The sequence below is a fragment of the Macaca thibetana genome, chromosome 4 (genome assembly GCF_024542745.1).
Source record: "Macaca thibetana thibetana isolate TM-01 chromosome 4, ASM2454274v1, whole genome shotgun sequence".
NCBI classification, from domain to species: Eukaryota; Metazoa; Chordata; class Mammalia; order Primates; family Cercopithecidae; genus Macaca; species Macaca thibetana.
Window position 1 is genome coordinate 38,104,947 of NC_065581.1, and position 16,818 is coordinate 38,121,764.

General features: G+C 44.3%; 1 protein-coding gene across 2 annotated transcripts in view; it reads left to right on the plus strand.

The window, feature by feature from the left end:
* Positions 1-16,818, plus strand: part of TBC1D22B (TBC1 domain family member 22B) — a 75,059-nt gene that overhangs the window by 12,571 nt on the left and 45,670 nt on the right. For both annotated transcript variants that reach the window (XM_050787674.1, XM_050787675.1), the window contains exons 2-7: positions 23-79; positions 8,373-8,680; positions 11,229-11,408; positions 11,926-11,996; positions 13,384-13,512; positions 15,737-15,802. In XM_050787674.1, coding sequence (XP_050643631.1) covers positions 23-79; positions 8,373-8,680; positions 11,229-11,408; positions 11,926-11,996; positions 13,384-13,512; positions 15,737-15,802 — 811 coding nt within the window. The remainder of the gene's footprint in view (positions 1-22; positions 80-8,372; positions 8,681-11,228; positions 11,409-11,925; positions 11,997-13,383; positions 13,513-15,736; positions 15,803-16,818) is intronic.

Below are 16,818 nucleotides of genomic sequence, written 5' to 3' on the forward strand. Positions count from 1 at the left end.
TTTTTCTTTTTTCTGCTTTTAGCATCCAGCCTGTATATGGAGCACAGCATCCTCCTCTTGACCCTCGGCTCACCAAAAAGTAAGTCAAGACATTTTCCTTTTATCTATCTACTTCTGTCACCCCTATGCGCTCCCCTATTTTGTTGAAATGACAGTTTCCACTTTGACCTTTTTTAGCTTCTCTTCTGCCCTATTTTGTACCGGGAGATGAGCAATCTTCTTACTTCCAAATGGTCCGTTGCTAAATGGGAAATTAACATCCATTAGAGATTTTGTGTTTTCCTATATTGGGAACTGGTATATTTAGGGTTTGGTATCCGATTCTTTGGTCAAAAGAGAATGGTCAAAACGTCTTTATTGATTAAATGCTGTCCCTGAAACCAGAAGATTGATGACCTCCAGATCTTTTAGCAGGAGATCTGGTTTCCGAGGCTCACTGCTTCTGAATATAGGTAGGTCTGCCACCTTTTCCTCACTTTTACTATGAGAACTAGGGCAACAGAGTATAACTTTAGGCTGACATTCTTTAGTTCCTCTTTCCCTTTGACACACTCAAAGAGACCTAGGCATATGTACAGAAGAGTTAAAAGCTATTTAGGGCTGGGCATGGTGGCTCATGTCTGTAATCCCAGCACTTTGGGAGGCCGAGGCAAGTGGATCACTTGAGGTCAGAAGTTCAAGACTAGCCTGGCCAACACGGTGAAACCCTGTCTCTGCTAAAAATACAAAAATTAGCTGGGTGTGGTGGCAGGCACCTGTAATCCCAGCTACTTGGGAGGCTGAAGCATGAGAATCACTTGAACCCCGGAGGCAGAGGTTGCAGTGAGCTGAGATCATGCCATTGCACTCTAGCCTGGGCGACAAAGTGAGATGCCATCTCAAAAAAATAAAAATAAATAAATAAAAGCTATTTAGGAGGCTATATCTCTAGAACTCTAATAAATTATTTTCAAATGCAACAGAGACTTTAGTTAAATCCAAGATGTGTGGCTATGTATCCATACCCCCAGTTATCCCTTTATCCCATCTGTCTCTCATGGACCATCACTGAGCCACAGTGAACTTAAATGAGGGGGTAGGTCTCCTTGTGAGATTTTCTAAGAACTTTGGCCTCTATTTGGGGGCATGCTTAATTTTAGAGACTAGTTTCTGGGAAAGTTGTTGTTTGTAATGAAAGCTGAATGGTTTGGGAGATACAGACGTAGGTTCCCACTTTCCTGGGGCCCATGTCTTAATAGGGAAGTCAAGATAATGTACAATTATGGTTCCAACTATATGACATTCTGGAAAAGGCAAAACAGGGAGACAGTGAGAAGATCAGTTGCCAAGGGGTGGGGTTGAGGGGAGATATGAATAAGTGGAGCACTGAGGATTTTTAGGGCAGTGCAGCTACTCTGTATGATAGTATAAAAACGGCGGATACTGCCAGGCGCAGTGGCTCATCCCTGTAATCCCAGCATTTTGGGAGGCTGAGGTGGGCGGATCACCTGAGGTCAGGAGTTTGAAACCAGCCTGGCCAACATGGTGAAACCCCATCTCTAATAAAAATACAAAAATTAGCCGGGCTTTGTGGCGGGCGCCTGTAATTTCAGCTACCCCAGAGGCTGAGGCAGGAGAATTGCTTGACCCTGGGAGCCGAGGGTTGCAGTGGGCTGAAATCAAGCCACTGCATTCCACCCTGGGCGACAGAGCAAGACTCTGTCTCAAAAAACAAAGCAAAACAAAACAAAAAACAGTGGATACATGTCATTATGCATTTGTTCAAACCCACAGAATGTACAACACCAAGAGTGAACCCTAATTCAAACTACTGACTTCTAGTGATTACAACGTATCTGTGTAGGTTCATCAGTTGTAACAAATGTACCACTGTGGTGGCGGATGTTCATAATAGAGAGGCTGTGCCTATGTGGGAGAAGGGAGTATATAGGAAATCTCTGTACCTGCCTCTGGATTTTGCTGTGAACCTAAAACTGTTCTAAATATATAAATAAAGTGGTTTTTAAAATAAGAAAAGAAAAAAAGGATTATATACATTAAAGTATTTTGAATACCTAGAAGAATGCTATATCAAATATGCATTATCAGTATTTAAAAATTTTAAAAATAACCTAGCTGAGTATGTGGTGCACTTTCTATAATTCTTCCAACTTGTTTTTTTTTGCGATTTGGTGTATGTATAAGGCACAGTCTTCTGAATTACTGAGGAAGCATGACTGCTGTTCTTGTCTGCAAGGTGCACGCTTTTTTTTTTCAAATCAGAAACCACTATTGTATAGATTTCTTGAGAGCAGGGACTTTGTTTTGTTCATTACTGTACTCATAGCCTCTAGACCAGCATGTGGCACAGAGTAGGCACTGAGTACATATTTATTGAATGAAGGAATGAAACTATCTCATTTACTTAAACAGCAGGCTTTTCTTTAATGTTCCTTGGTTTGCACCTTTCGTTATGTCTTCTTTTTTTTTCTTTTGAGATAGGGTCACTCTATTGGCTGGAATGCAGTGGTGTCATCTTGGCTCACTGCAGTCTCCGCCTCCTGGGCTCAAGCAGTCCTCCCATCTCAGCCTCCCTAGTAGCTGGGACTACAGGTGTGCACCACCACAACTGGCTAATTTTTGTATTTTTTGTAGAGACACAGTTTCGCTATGTTGCCCAGGCTGATCTCGAACCCCTGAACTGAAGTAATCCACCTGCCTCGGCCTCCCAAAGTGCTGGGATTACAGGCATGAGCCACTGTGCCCGGCCTTTTTTTTTTTTTTCCCACAGAGTCTTGCTCTGTTGCCCAGGCTAGAGTGCACTGGCACGATCAGGGCTCACTGCAGCCTTGACCTCCGGGGCTCAAGCCATCCTCCTGCCTCAGCTCCCACATGCCTCACCCCCAACCCCACCCACAGTAACTGGGACTACAGGCGTGGGCCACCATGCCTGGCTAATTTTTGTATTTTTAGTGTAGATGGGGTTTCACCATGTTGCCCATGATGGTCTCAAACTCCTGGACTCAAGTGATCAGCCTGCTTTGGCCTCCCAGCGTGCTGGGATTACAGGGGTGAGCCACCGTATCTGGCTGTTAGCTCTTAAGGGGAGCATGTTTTCTGTGATATCTGTGTGATCGTCACATTAAATAGAATGAATTCTACTATTCTTTGGTTTTATCAAGAATTGACTTTCTGGTCTGTTGGCCAGTGAGGCAGGCACTACTGGTTACCTACCTGATAGTCTTCCCTGTGCCTGCTTCTTTCATGCTCAAGAACCATAATTTTGTTCAGATATTGAGTAAGCAACAATGCACTTAGGGGAGGTATTAAGATTGGTTTAAGCCTTCCATGATAATTCTTTAGTAATCCCAGTGACTGGCATAGAGTGGTCTCATCTCATTGGTTCTGGCCAAAGAAAGTCTCCTGGGGGAGGGTTCTTGGAAAGATTTTCTTTTTTGGTCAGAATGGGAGACAGTTCTGTGAAGAAACCCTCTTTTGGCTGCCACTCACATTTCATGCTTTTGAACGTGGTAGTGTGAGTGTGATTCTGAAAGCTATAGCAGCCAACTTGTAACACTGAGGCAAAAAAAAAAAAAAAAAAACAACGAAAATAGCAAAGACAACAGCCTAGACCTACATTGTGGTCTTACGATTTAAGGATCATAGTTGAGTATTATGTTACATGTAACCACAACCATTCTGGTCACAGTCAGGAGTTATTGATTGTTAATAGATCTGTTCTAGCACAACCTTTGACAAACACGTGGCTAACCTATAAATCCGTTCATCCATTCATATATAAGGCATTGAGTGTACTGTCCATTTTATGTTTTGATCAAGATCACCATACCTTGTCTGCACCTGTTATCAACTGAGCTTTTCCTAATTTTGTATTTAGGACAGATCTTCAGGAATATTTCCATATCTCAAACTGCCAAGGCAAACTTTATATACTATTATTTTCTCACCTATTAATGATATAAAATCGTGAATATTTTCACTGATCCCTCAGCAGAGTTTCAGTCATGTTTTCAATAGGAGTAATTACTTAGCTTTACAGTTTGGGAGGAATTTAATTGTCACTGGATTAATTGGTTCCCTTTTTCATGTATGTGGTGGTTTGATACTGATATTTTACAACATGGGACCACGTCTACCTCTGCACCAGACCATTTTACAATTTCAGATTGTTGCCATAAAACATTTATCGCCTCTACTTTAGTACCTTTGTTAGGACATTTTTATGACTTTCTCTGCTACATGATTATCGTTCCACTTCAGCCCATCATTAATTACTTTGTGGTTAATACACATCACAGCAGAAGCCTTTACATTGGGTCTTCAATCATCGAAACTGCACAAGCACAGGAAGTCATTCCCTGTCCATGTATATTGACTTTAATTTGCCAAATGATTACTATTAGTGATACTATTGCCTGCAATAATTTTTATAGCTCAGATAAAACTAGTCTCATTGCTGAGCAGCTCCATTGGCCACTTGATGGTATAACAAGCTTCTGAGTTTATTGTTTTCTGAATTGATGCTTAAGTATGCTAGGTCCTAATTCCGAGTTATAAAACTAGTTCATATGAAGCCACACTAGTTACTAAGATACCTGAATTTATTTGATTGTTACTAAATTTCTCCACTTACTTCATATCACTTGCCAGTGTCAAACATTTTTCTAGAAAATTCTGTTAAGTAGAACATCTGTGTCAGTAAGACAGTGTAGTATGATCAAATGACAGAATGCTTGATCTTTTATACTCCTAACCAGTGTAACCTGTGGCCACTCTTTTTCAACATACCCTTAGGTGTTTGTGTTACTAAGGTACTCATCACCAAGTACTTTACCAAGTCAAATGTGCCATTTATTAGGTTTTTGAAATTTTTAGTATTCCCTACACTTCTTGAATCCCTTTTTCTTTGCCACTTACCATCTCCATGACCTTGGGCAAATTACTGAAACTTTCTGAGCCTTAGTTTCTTCATTCATAAAGTAGATAGTAAGACTTACCTCACAGATTTGTGAGGATTGCGTGAAGTATCTGCAAAGGTGCTTTCTAAACTGTGATTTGCCGTACAGTTGTAAGGAGGTATGGTGAAGGTGTTCATCAGAGGCCAGTTTGATTGTGACTTTGATAGAGTTGTGTTTCAATAATCTTGGTTAAGGTGGGGCATGGTGGCTCATGCCTGTAATCCCAACGCTTTGGGAGGCCAAGGTGGGCAGATCACCTGAGGACAGGAGTTCGAGACCAGCCTGGTCAACATGGTGAAACCCCGTCTCTACTAAAAATACAAAAATTAGCCGGGCTTAGTGTCATGCGCCTGTAGTCCCTAGTCAGCTACTGGGGATTCTGAGGCAAGAGAATTACTTGAACCCGGGAGGCGGAGGTTGCAGTGAGCCAAGATTGCGCCACTGCACTCCAACCTGGGCAACAGAGCGAGAATCCATCTCAATCATAATAATTATAATAAATAATCTTGGTTAGACTTCAAGCCACACTGTGGCATTCTTTTACCTTGAGTTAAGTATAAACTACTTTGAACTGTGTTTAAATGGAATGTATAAACCAAAGGCATCCCTAGCTGGAGTTACCTGGATTAACTTTTTGCTGCAACTACTGGGGTCAACAGAAAGGGGCAACATTTCTCGTACAAGGAGCCCATGCCTAGATGTGGCTTCTTTCCTGTCTACTCAGAATAGGCTGTGTGTGTCAGACCTAAGTCTTTTCCTACAAGGTGAGATTTTTTTTTTTTCCTACGGGGTGTGAGAGTCGGGCTTATTGGCTGTGTATAGTTGGGGAGAATTACAGCTGTGGTGGTGTGTGGCTCAGTTTACTTGGCGACTTCTCTTCCTAGGCTACAGATCCTTCTAGGCCCTGGCCTTCTTCTTTTTAGCTGCTTTTTTCTAGGTAGAGTAAGTAGTTAGCAGCACACGCTGGCTCAGGAGTCAGGTAGACCTGGATTTGAGCCCAGACCTCACTGCCTGCTCAATACCCACCTCATAGGATTGTTAATGGGCATTAGATGAGACAATGGGTATATATAAAATTTAGCATAGGGTCTGGTAGCCAGTGAGTAGCCAATATTTATGTGTGAATTTATGTATCTCCTCTGGAGAGAGTATAACTAGTAAACATGGAAAAGCTTCAGAGCCTTAAATTTACCCATTATTGTTTATTGTTCCTGGTCTGTGGATTCTCTGCCTTCTGTCAGTGGTAAACCAAAGTACCTTTCACTTCTTGCTTTGCTGTTTCGTTCTTTTTTTTTTTCTTTTTTTTGGAGATGGAGTCTTGCTCTGTCACCCAGACTGGAGTGCAGTGGCGCAATTATGACTCACTGTAACCTCTGCCTCCTGGGTTCAAGCGATTCTCCTGCCTCAGCCTCCTGAGTAGCTGGGATTACAGGTGTGCACCACTGCACCTGGCTGATTTTTGTATTTTTAGTGGAGACGAGGTTTCACCATGTTGATCAGGTTGGTCTCGAACTCCTGACCTCAGGTGATCTGCCTGCCTCGGCCCCCCAAAGTTCTGGGATTACAGGTATGAGCCACTGTGCCCGGCCTTCTCTTTCATTCTTGTGGGTGGTTCTCACCAACCTTGTTTTGTCCTCAGACTCTTCCCCTTTTCTAGGTGAAACCAACCCCTTCCTCCAGGAAAGCTTCTTTCCTCAGGGTAGAGCTGCCTTTTAAATTAGTTGGTTGAATTTTGGGTTTTGTGGGCTGGTGTCCTTAAAATCATTTCTGGCAACCTCAGAATGGTCTGCCTTGAGTCTCATGTCTTTATGTCACGGGGAATGACAGTCTTTTCTCCCTTCTTTCTTCTTCATTGTGTTGGAAAGTGTCCTCCCAGTTTCTATTGGCAAGTCTTCATTTGAATAAATTCCAATTCTTAATCTACTTCAAATATATTGAATCATCATCTGCTTCAAAAATGTAATGAAAACCGGCCGGGCGCGGTGGCTCATACTTGTGATCCCAGCAATTTGGGAGGCTAAGGTGAGAGGATCACTTGAGGCCAGGAGTTTGAGATTAGCGAGAGCAACATAATGAGACCCTTATTTCTTCAAAAAAAAAAAAAAAATCTAAGCATGGTGGTGTGCGCCTGTAGTCCAGCTACTCAGGAGGCTGAGGTGGAAGGATTGCTTGAGCACAGGAGTTCAAGACTGCAGTGAGCCAAGATTTCTCTACTGCACTCCATCACTCCACCCTGGGTGACAGAGCAAGGCCCTGACTCTTAAAAGAAAAGAACCGTATAAATACCCAGTGAAAAACCAAACAGTCTTATTAAAGCCAGATCTTGTTGCTAGAAAATATATTGATTCTGAGGCTGCTCTCACTTTGGCACCTACTTAGAAAATGGTCTAAAGACAGAGTAGCACCAAACTTCAACTTTCTTCTCAAGGCTAGTGGAAGACCAAAAAGTGGAACAACTTTTTTATTTTGGGACTTAAGGTTTAATGCTACATATGTGGACTACCTAAAATTATCTCGTTTTCTGCCAGTAGTTTATGTGCTACTCTAAGTGATAGCAGATCAACTCTCAAATCTCAGTGGATTAGCATAGTAAAGGTCTATTTCCTGCTCATGCTACATGTCTAAAATGGGGGTGGGTAAGGGCAGAGGGCAGGCTCCTTGACATAGTTACTGCTGCTTCACATAGTCACTCAGTTACCTAGGCTGAGGGAGTCTCTACCATCTTGCCAGTCATCATGATAGAAGAGAAGCTATAGGTCAGGCATGGTTGCTCACACCTGTAATCTCAACAATTTGGGAGGCCGAGGTGGGAGGATCACTTGAGCCCAGGAGTTCAAGACCAGCCTGGGCAACATAGTGAAACCTTGTGTCTACAGAAAATAATAATAAAATTAGCCAGGCATGGTGGTGCACACCTGTAGTCCCAGCTACTCAAGAGGCTGTGGTGGGAGGATCACTTGAGCCCAGGAGGTCAAGACTGCAGTGAGCCATGATCATACCACTGCACTCCAGCCTGGGTGACAGAAACTCTGTCTCAAAAAAAAAAAAAAAAAGAGGTTATACAGAACTGACACCTATTCTCTACTTTGCCTGGAAGTAATCACCTTATTTCTCTTCTTAGTCCATTAGCCAGAACTGGTCATATGGCCTCACCTAAGTGCATGGGGGCCAGGAAGTATACAAGAGCACATGGGATGTTTGGTGACCATTGCTGTCTCTGCTACATCTGTCTCTGCGATCTCAGGCTGGTCTGGATGTATCTAGATGAAGAATGGATATGGGCAGTTTTTGTTTGAAGAAGCTAATGATTATGTATGGAGTAGTTTGTAATTTATTAACATTATAATAATAAGCAAATGCAGGTGGTCAGATGTGTCAGGCCATTCCTTGGTAATTGTGTCTCCTTTCTTGAAGTTTCATTAAAGAACGATCAAAAGTCAGCACAGTTCCTCTGAAGAATAAGAAGGCCTCCAGTTTTCATGAGTTTGCACGGAATACCAGTGATGCTTGGGACATTGGCGATGATGAGGAAGAGGACTTTTCCTCACCTTCTTTCCAAACTCTGAACTCAAAAGTTGCTTTGGCAACTGCAGCCCAAGTTCTAGAAAACCACAGCAAGCTGAGGGTAAAACCAGAACGGTCCCAGTCAACGACATCGGATGTTCCTGCCAACTACAAGGTCATAAAGTCCAGCAGTGATGCCCAGCTGTCCAGAAACTCTAGTAAGTCCTTCCTGCTCCCTTCATAGCCTCAGGCTTTTCAGCAGCGTGCATTTTAAATAAAAGCGATTTGTGGTGGCTGCCCAGTCTGGTGACCTGGGGCTTCACTTTCTAACACCTAGGTGTTGTTTGCCATTCTCCTCTTCTCTTCTTCCTTTCCCTGTGGTGGAGTCCAAAACTTCTGGTTTGATTGCTTCACATTGCTTTAGGCCTGGTCAGGTTTAGAAATATTAACTAATTTAAAGCTGTTAGTGGCTGAATTTCACAATTGTTTGGCCACTGTGGTTTGACTTTCTCAGCCCTGGGGAACAGCTACTAGCATAAAATTGTCTCTTCCTGTTCCTGAGGGAGGGAGCAAATGTGCCTAAAGGCCCCAGGTCTCGGCTTCCTGACCATCAGGCAGGTCCCATCAGGTTGGGTGGGATGGAAGTAGAGGCCTCTCTGTTTCTTTTCGGGAAACTGGCCAGAGTAACGGTTGATGCGATGGTGGTTTTATTAGACCTTTGGGGACTCTCAGTGTATTCCTTTAAATATTCATGGTTGTGTTTAATGTTGCCCTAATGGGTTTTATGAAAGTGTGTTGGGAACTGGAGAGGGAAGCTTTGTCATTGCAGTGAGAGTTAAAGCGGTGAGCGGGTAAAGGATGAAAAGGAAGTAGAAGAACATCAGAGCCCTGGCTCATGTTCTGAGGGAACTTTTTTCATGGCTGTAAGGTCTTTGCAATCATTCCACAGTTATTTTCCATCACTGATTTGGGCTCTAGCGTGAACCTTCAGTGCCATGCACAGATAGGCATTCAGTGTTACTGACCAGGTGGCCACAGCTGCAGGCTGTGGAAGGTGTGTACACACGGTGATGGAGGGTCTCCAGAGATTCCCAGTGTGAGGAAGGCCCCTACTGTGATCCATAATGAGCTGCCCTGTGCAGCCAGGACCTCCCCAGCCCAGCCCAGAGCATTCTCCCTGAGGAGGTTTTCTCCTGCGGGCATCTGTCTGTAAATAGGTAATAGCGGAGATTTACAGCTGTCTCAGCTCTGCAGTGTGTCTGCATTTTCTAGTCCTCTCGTTACACTAGGCGTCCCAGCCAACTGCCTCGTGGAAGTTGTTTTTGTAAGCCTTCTAGTAGTACTGGTTGGTTGATATTCACTGTTTAATTTTTTTTTTTTTTTTTTTTTTTTTTTTTTTTTTTTTTTTGAGACGGAGTCTCGCTCTGTAGCCCAGGCTGGAGTGCAGTGGCCGGATCTCAGCTCACTGCAAGCTCCGCCTCCCGGGTTCACGCCATTCTCCGGCCTCAGCCTCCCGAGTAGCTGGGACTACAGGCGCCCGCCACCTCGCCCGGCTAGTTTTTTGTATTTCTTAGTAGAGACGGGGTTTCACCGTGTTATCCAGGATGGTCTCGATCTCCTGACCTCGTGATCCGCCCGTCTCGGCCTCCCAAAGTGCTGGGATTACAGGCTTGAGCCACCGCGCCCAGCCTCACTGTTTAATTTTTGTTATGACTACTACTTTTTAAGGCCCAGCCGTGTAAAGAGTATGAGGCAGTCATGTAAGCACAACTAGAATTAAAAACTGAGTTTTGCTTGTGATAATACAAGAGTTTCAGAGTCAGGCTTACCTAAGGTGGTTTTTCACCTCTCACTTGCAAATAATTTAACCTCCCTGAGCTGCAGTTTCTTGTCTGTAAAATAGTTATACATTCCTACCATGTGTTCTAAGGATCAAATGAGAGGTCATATGTAAAAGTGACCTATATGCCTTATACATAGGAAACACTCAATATATGTGAGTCCTGTAGTGCTTATTCACCCTACCCACCATCCAGTCTAGAAATGTCGAGAACAAGACAGAGTTCAGTTTGAGTCTTTGTTTGTTATTTCAGTCATATCCTGGCAGAATTAAGAACTGGTTCATTTTGGTGGGAAATGTAGGCGCACAAAGGAACCGCAGCCACCAAAGGCAGGATTGCCTTAGGCCAGAGCTTCTCACCAGGGCACACTGATGGGCCAAGAACCAGGTACAGGATGTGTGGAGATATTGATCCTCTTAGTCCATGGAGCAGCCGGGGGTTCCGGGGCTTGTGGAGAGCAACCACCTCCATTTATTGCAGCCTTGTGCTTTGTGGTGTCATCTGCCTTGTCATCATTCCGTATGTGCTCTGGGATGTGGAATGGGAAGGAAAACTCTGCCTTAGACTAAACTAAACTCACTGTTTGGCATCAAGAAAAGTTCCAAGTTGGGGTAGAAAGAAAACATTTGATTTTCCTTTAGAGTCACCAAAAAAGTTCTCAAAAGTTGCTGCAGCTTCTGGAGTCTCTGTTAGCACCTAAGGTGCCTTGGTGTGTTTGATATAAATGCAGCCCTTTCTCTGGGCAGTGAATGGAGCGTGGCTGGGTTCTGGTCCCTCGCTGCCCCTCAGCTGGGCACCTCAGGCAGTGCACACAGGCAGCCACGGCCTTGGGGAGGAGACACGATGCTGAACGATTAGGTTTAAGGCTTCTCAGAATCCATGCTCCTCACACAGCCCATTCTGTTTCTTTTTCAAATGATCTCAGGTGATACATGCCTGAGGAACCCACTCCACAAACAGCAGTCACTCCCTCTCCGGCCCATCATCCCCCTCGTTGCCCGGATCTCGGATCAGAACGCCTCTGGGGCCCCCCCAATGACTGTCCGGGAGAAAACCCGCCTAGAAAAATTCCGTCAGCTTCTCTCCAGCCACAACACTGACTTAGGTGAGTCCCTGTGAGCCCAGGCAAGGTAGGAGCTTTTGGTGACTGGAATTCTCAGAGACCTGGAAGCTACTGCTCTTTATTCTTCCTTCTTTTACTTTTCTAGCTTCTCCTGACCTGGTGCCCATTGCAGTGACATGCAGGTATTAAGTCAGACATATGTTACTAGAGATTATGGACCAAATTAGGTGGGACTGGTTTCTGTGACCTGTAGACCCTAGTGCAACTATTCTGACTTTGATCTCCTCTATCTCATGGTGACTCTTGCTGAAATCTACACCCACTGGTCTTTCTCTTCCCCTCTAACTTTCATCTCTGAGCTGACAGGACTGCTACTGCAAGGCCATGTCCTTGGCACTTGGCTGCTCAGGGCTGTTTTGGGCTTTTCCCTGTGCTTATGGGTAGCAAGTGGTGGTGGTGGTCTTACATGAATGGAAGGAGACATCAGGCAGTGCTGGTTGCGGTTTGCTTTAGAGCATTTGTGGAGAGTTCACCTAACAAGGCTGTTTTCTGTTTACAGATGAACTGAGGAAGTGTAGCTGGCCAGGGGTTCCCAGGGAGGTTCGACCTGTAACCTGGAGACTCCTGTCGGTGAGTTCTACCTACTGTGTAGAGAAGTGTGAGCCTCACACAGCCCTTCTTGCCTGATGAGGTTAGTCTGGACACATTGGTCTTAACTCCATAGACTTCTCTAGTCCTACTGGATATGACAGAACTATGGGACTGTAGTCCTATTTCTGTGCATAAAGAAACACATTCTTGAGAGTTTATTCACACACATGTAGAGGTACACAGACTTGTACCAATAGTCATGGTCTCACGTTATTAACAGCGAGGAAGAAGAATAGAGTGAGTGAGATAGGGTGACCCCAGCACTTGCTTTGAGCAAGCTCAAACATTCCCTGTGCTTTACTCCTGTTTCAGTTGGAGTAACCAAAAGTTGAAACCCACTTTGATCTGTAAAGAGTTGATAAATGGGCCTCCCTTGGAAGCCTTACTAGTCCTGCTTTCACCAAGTACAGAGCACTGTGCCAGCCGCTACGATAGGAACACTTGCGTTTCCTGAGCCTGTAAAATTCATTCATTCATCTAGTGAGGATTGATTGAGGGTCTGCTGTTTGCCAGGCATAGTGCCAGATGCTCTGAGCAGATACAAAAATGAATAAACCACAGTCCCTGCTCTCCAGGCACTCACTGTGGAATGCATTACATAAATGTTTTCAAGAAGAAGGGTCTGTCTCCTGACTGCTCGCCCCACCTCTACTCTTGCAACCATGTAATCATTGCCTCTGCCACTTCTAATCAGTTTGAATGCTATTCAGAGTAGATTTGGTGAGAACGGAAGGGGAACAGAAAATATGAGAATGAAAGTGGGATCTAGACCAAGGATAAGAATGAAAGTTGGCCTGGAGCTTTGGCTAGGCTGGGGGCTGCTGCCAGAAGTTCTGTCTGAGTGTTGTAGCTGTTATGTCACGGATTCCATTCAGCTGCTTCCTAAGCTGGTAATTCTGAAAGTTACACTGGAAAAGAATGTAACTGGCACCAACTTACTTGGCACACTGCTGAGATGTGCTGTAGAGGTTGCTATATCCCTGCATTTCTCAGAAGTATGGCCCTGGACACACGCAGCCCTCCAAGGCCATGACTTGGGTCCAGCTCCCTCCCACTGACCTACATTCACTCCTGTACTGTGCCAGCTCTGGGAGCTGAGGAGTGCTCACCAGTGGCTCAAGCTTCAGCACAGTACAGGGCCAAGGGAGTAAATAATCCTGGGAAAGCTGGCCTTGCTTCATCTGCTCACATGTGGATCTCATTCAATGAGAAGAGGGCAAAAAATGGGTGGCCAGAACCAAGAAGGGATTTACCCTTGGCAGTTTTCCTTCTTGATAGTTTCCAAACCACTGCATAGATTAAAATAAAAATTAAGGATTTATCCAACCATTGTCTTTCCCTATCTGACCAGCAGTCTTGTCTATAGGGCTATCTCCCAGCAAACACTGAGAGGAGAAAGTTGACCCTGCAGCGGAAGCGGGAGGAATATTTTGGCTTCATTGAACAGTATTATGACTCTCGAAATGAGGAACATCACCAGGATACCTACAGACAGGTATAGTCATCACCTGCTGCCTCTTTGCTTACCAGTCATACACTTTAGGTGTGTCTCATGGTAGTGCTCTCAGGGTACAGGCTTTCCAAGTCCTCAGGCTGTGGTATGTTGGTTAGGAGTTAAATTTATCCTCAAAACTGTTTCCCCTCTTTTCGTTCAGCAGCTCTGATTTTAGCCATTTTAAATAGACAGACTTTTTTGGCACTAGTCAGTGCGGTGCTTCTCAAACTTTAATGTACATACAAATCACCTAGGATTTGGTACGATCTCACCTAGAGATTATGAGAAAATGCAGATTCTGATTTAGCGGGTCTCGGGTAAAACCTGAAGTTCTAATGTGCTTCCTTGCAATGCTGCTGCTGCTGGTCCACCAACCACGCTATGAGTAGTAAGAGTTATCGAGTATGGAGAGGAAAGACAAGCTCACTTAGCAGTGGTCCAGTCCCTCTGGACTATGACATCAGTATGTCTTCCTGGCAGCTGCAGTGCTGTTTCGACCTCTGTGACTGTCTGTAGGAGCTGTAGCTATCAGTAGTCTTGTCAGGGAGTCTTCCGTCTGCCCATAATGGTCCTCATGGTCTGCAGAAAGGTCTGCTCCCAACATCACACATGGAGGGAGAAGAGTAGGCCAGGGGTTGCAGAAAGTGAAAGGTGGGCAGCTATCTACAACAAGCCTCAAGAACTGAAGTAGCCTCTGCTGCTGCTGCTGACACATTCTTTTGCATAGCTAGACTGGGCATTGGGAAATCCCCGAATTGAAATGGACATAGTGACGTCTTAGGTAACAGAAGTAAGAACTTTCAGCTTCAGTTACTGAAGGCCAACTGCTTTTGGTCCTTCCCCACTTTTTTTTTCTTGAGATGGAGTCTTGCTCTGTGGTCCGGGCTGGAGTGCAGTGGCGTGATCTTGGCTTACTGCAGCCTCCGCCTCCTGGGTTCAAGTGATTCTCCTGCCTCTCAGCTTCCCGAGTAGCTAGGATTATAGGCATGCGCCACCAGGCCCGGCTAATATTTTGTTTATTTTTTTTGAGACGGAGTCTTGTTTTGTCACCTAGGCTGGAGTGCAGTGGTGCAATCTCGGCTCACACCAGTCTCTGTCACCCAGGTTCCACCAATTTTCCTGCCTCAGCCTCCTGGGTAGCTGGGATTACAGGCGCACACCACCATACCCAGCTAATTTTTGTAATTTTAGTAGAGACAGGGTTTTGCCATGTTGGCCAGGCTGGTCTCGAACTGCTGACCTCAGGTGATCCACCCACCTCAGCCTCCCAAAGTGCTGGGATTACAGGTGTGAGCCACCGCACCCAGCCCTAATTTGTGTATTTTTAGTGCAGATGGGGTTTCATCATGTTGGCCAGGCTGGTCTCAAACTCCTGACCTCAAGTGATCCACCCGCCTCGGCCTCCCAAAGTGCTGGGATTACAGACGTGAGCCATTGCCCCTGGCCCTCCCCCACTTCTTACACGTCATGACTTCATAAACAAGTTCGTCTCTGGTTCCCTATTTTAGGACATTTATGCAGCTTTCTGAGCTCTTCTAGTTCTTAGGAACTGTCGATGAGTAAGATTCTGAAAGAGGGGTACCTACTTGGATCATACCTGCTACATACATGCCAGCCCAGAGTGAAACAGACTTCAGAGCAATAAGAAAAAACCCTCAGGCTGTGAAGCCTATTGCCATTTGACTTAAGTGGTTTCTTTTGGGCGGTTTCCTAATAAACTACTGTTATCATGGAAACATGTTCCATATGGGCAGGTAGGTATAACTAGATTTTTTTTCTGTGTCAGTCACTTCTTTCTGAAGATAAACTGTGTTTTCTTACTACTTTGATTCCCATTTCTTTAAAAAAAAAAAAAAAAAACTTGTCAAAAGAACAAACTGGACCGAGCACGGTGGCTCACACGTGTAATCCCAGCACTTTGGGAGGCCGAGGCGAGTGGGTCATCTGAGGTCAGGAGTTCGAGACCAGCTACGCCAACATGGTGAAACCCCGTCTCTACTAAAAATACAAAAATTAGCCAGGCATAGGGACAGATACCTGTAATCCCAGCTACTTGGGAGGCTGAGACAGGAGAATCGCTTGAACCCTGGAAGCGGAGGTTGCGGTGAGCCGAGATAGTGCCAATTACACTCTAGCCTGGGGGACAAGAGTGAGACTTCGTCTCAACAACAAAAAAAAGAACAAACTGGCATTTGTGTTTTTGGACATGCCTTCTCTTTTTCAGATTCACATTGACATTCCAAGGACGAATCCTCTCATTCCGTTGTTCCAGCAACCACTTGTACAGGAGGTGAGGGAACTACTTAATGTTCTTTGGCGCTTCTCCCTGCATAGTTCTGTGGCACCTGTTTGCAGGTTTGCGGCTAATCATAATAGTACCTTATGTTCATATATGCAGCTTTGGTTCCTTTAGAGCACGGTTTCATGCATTCTCATTTCATCTTCATAACAAATCTGTGAGCGGAATAACACTTTGAAAGGCTAAGGAACTTGCTCAGAATTTCGAGTCTACCTGGTGGCAGAATGAAGAACCCACATCTTAGAATTCCTATTCCTGTATTTGCTCTACTTTATCAAGCTGGAAGTAGTGATTTTTTAAATTGTGGTAAAATATACATAATATAAAATTTGCTATGTTAACCATTTTTTAGTGTACAGCTCGGTGGCATTAAGTACAATCACATTGTTGTATGACCATCACCATCCACTTCCAGAACATTTTTCATCTTCCCAAACTGAAACTCTGTACCCTTTAAATATTAACTCCCTTCCCCAGCAGCCTCCATTCTATTTGTATCTAAGAATTTGACTACTTCAGGTAGCTCAAATAAGTGGAATCATAAAACATTTGTCCTTTTGTGACTGGCTTATTTCACTTAGCATAATATCTTCAAGATTCATGCCTGTTGTTGCATGTGTGAATTTCCTTCCTTTTTTAAGGCTGAATAATATTCCGTTGTGCATATGTAACACATACTGTTGAGCTCTTCATCTGTCAGTGGACACATGGGTTGCTTTCACATTTTGGCTATTGTGAGTAATGCTACTGCTAGTATGGGTATGTGACTATCTGTTTGAGTCTCTGTTTTAAATTCTTTTGGGTATATATTTAGAAGTGGGATTAGTAGTTATGTTTTGAGACCTAACAAGTTAATGAAGTACATGGAAGGTGTCAGTGGGACTATTATGTTTTGACTCAAGCAGTAATTGTAAACTTCTTAAGATTAGGGATTTCCTTTGCAACTTTACAGTAGCCAGGACACTAAGTGTTAGTGCTCTTTTAACAGAACTTGCCATTCTCATAAT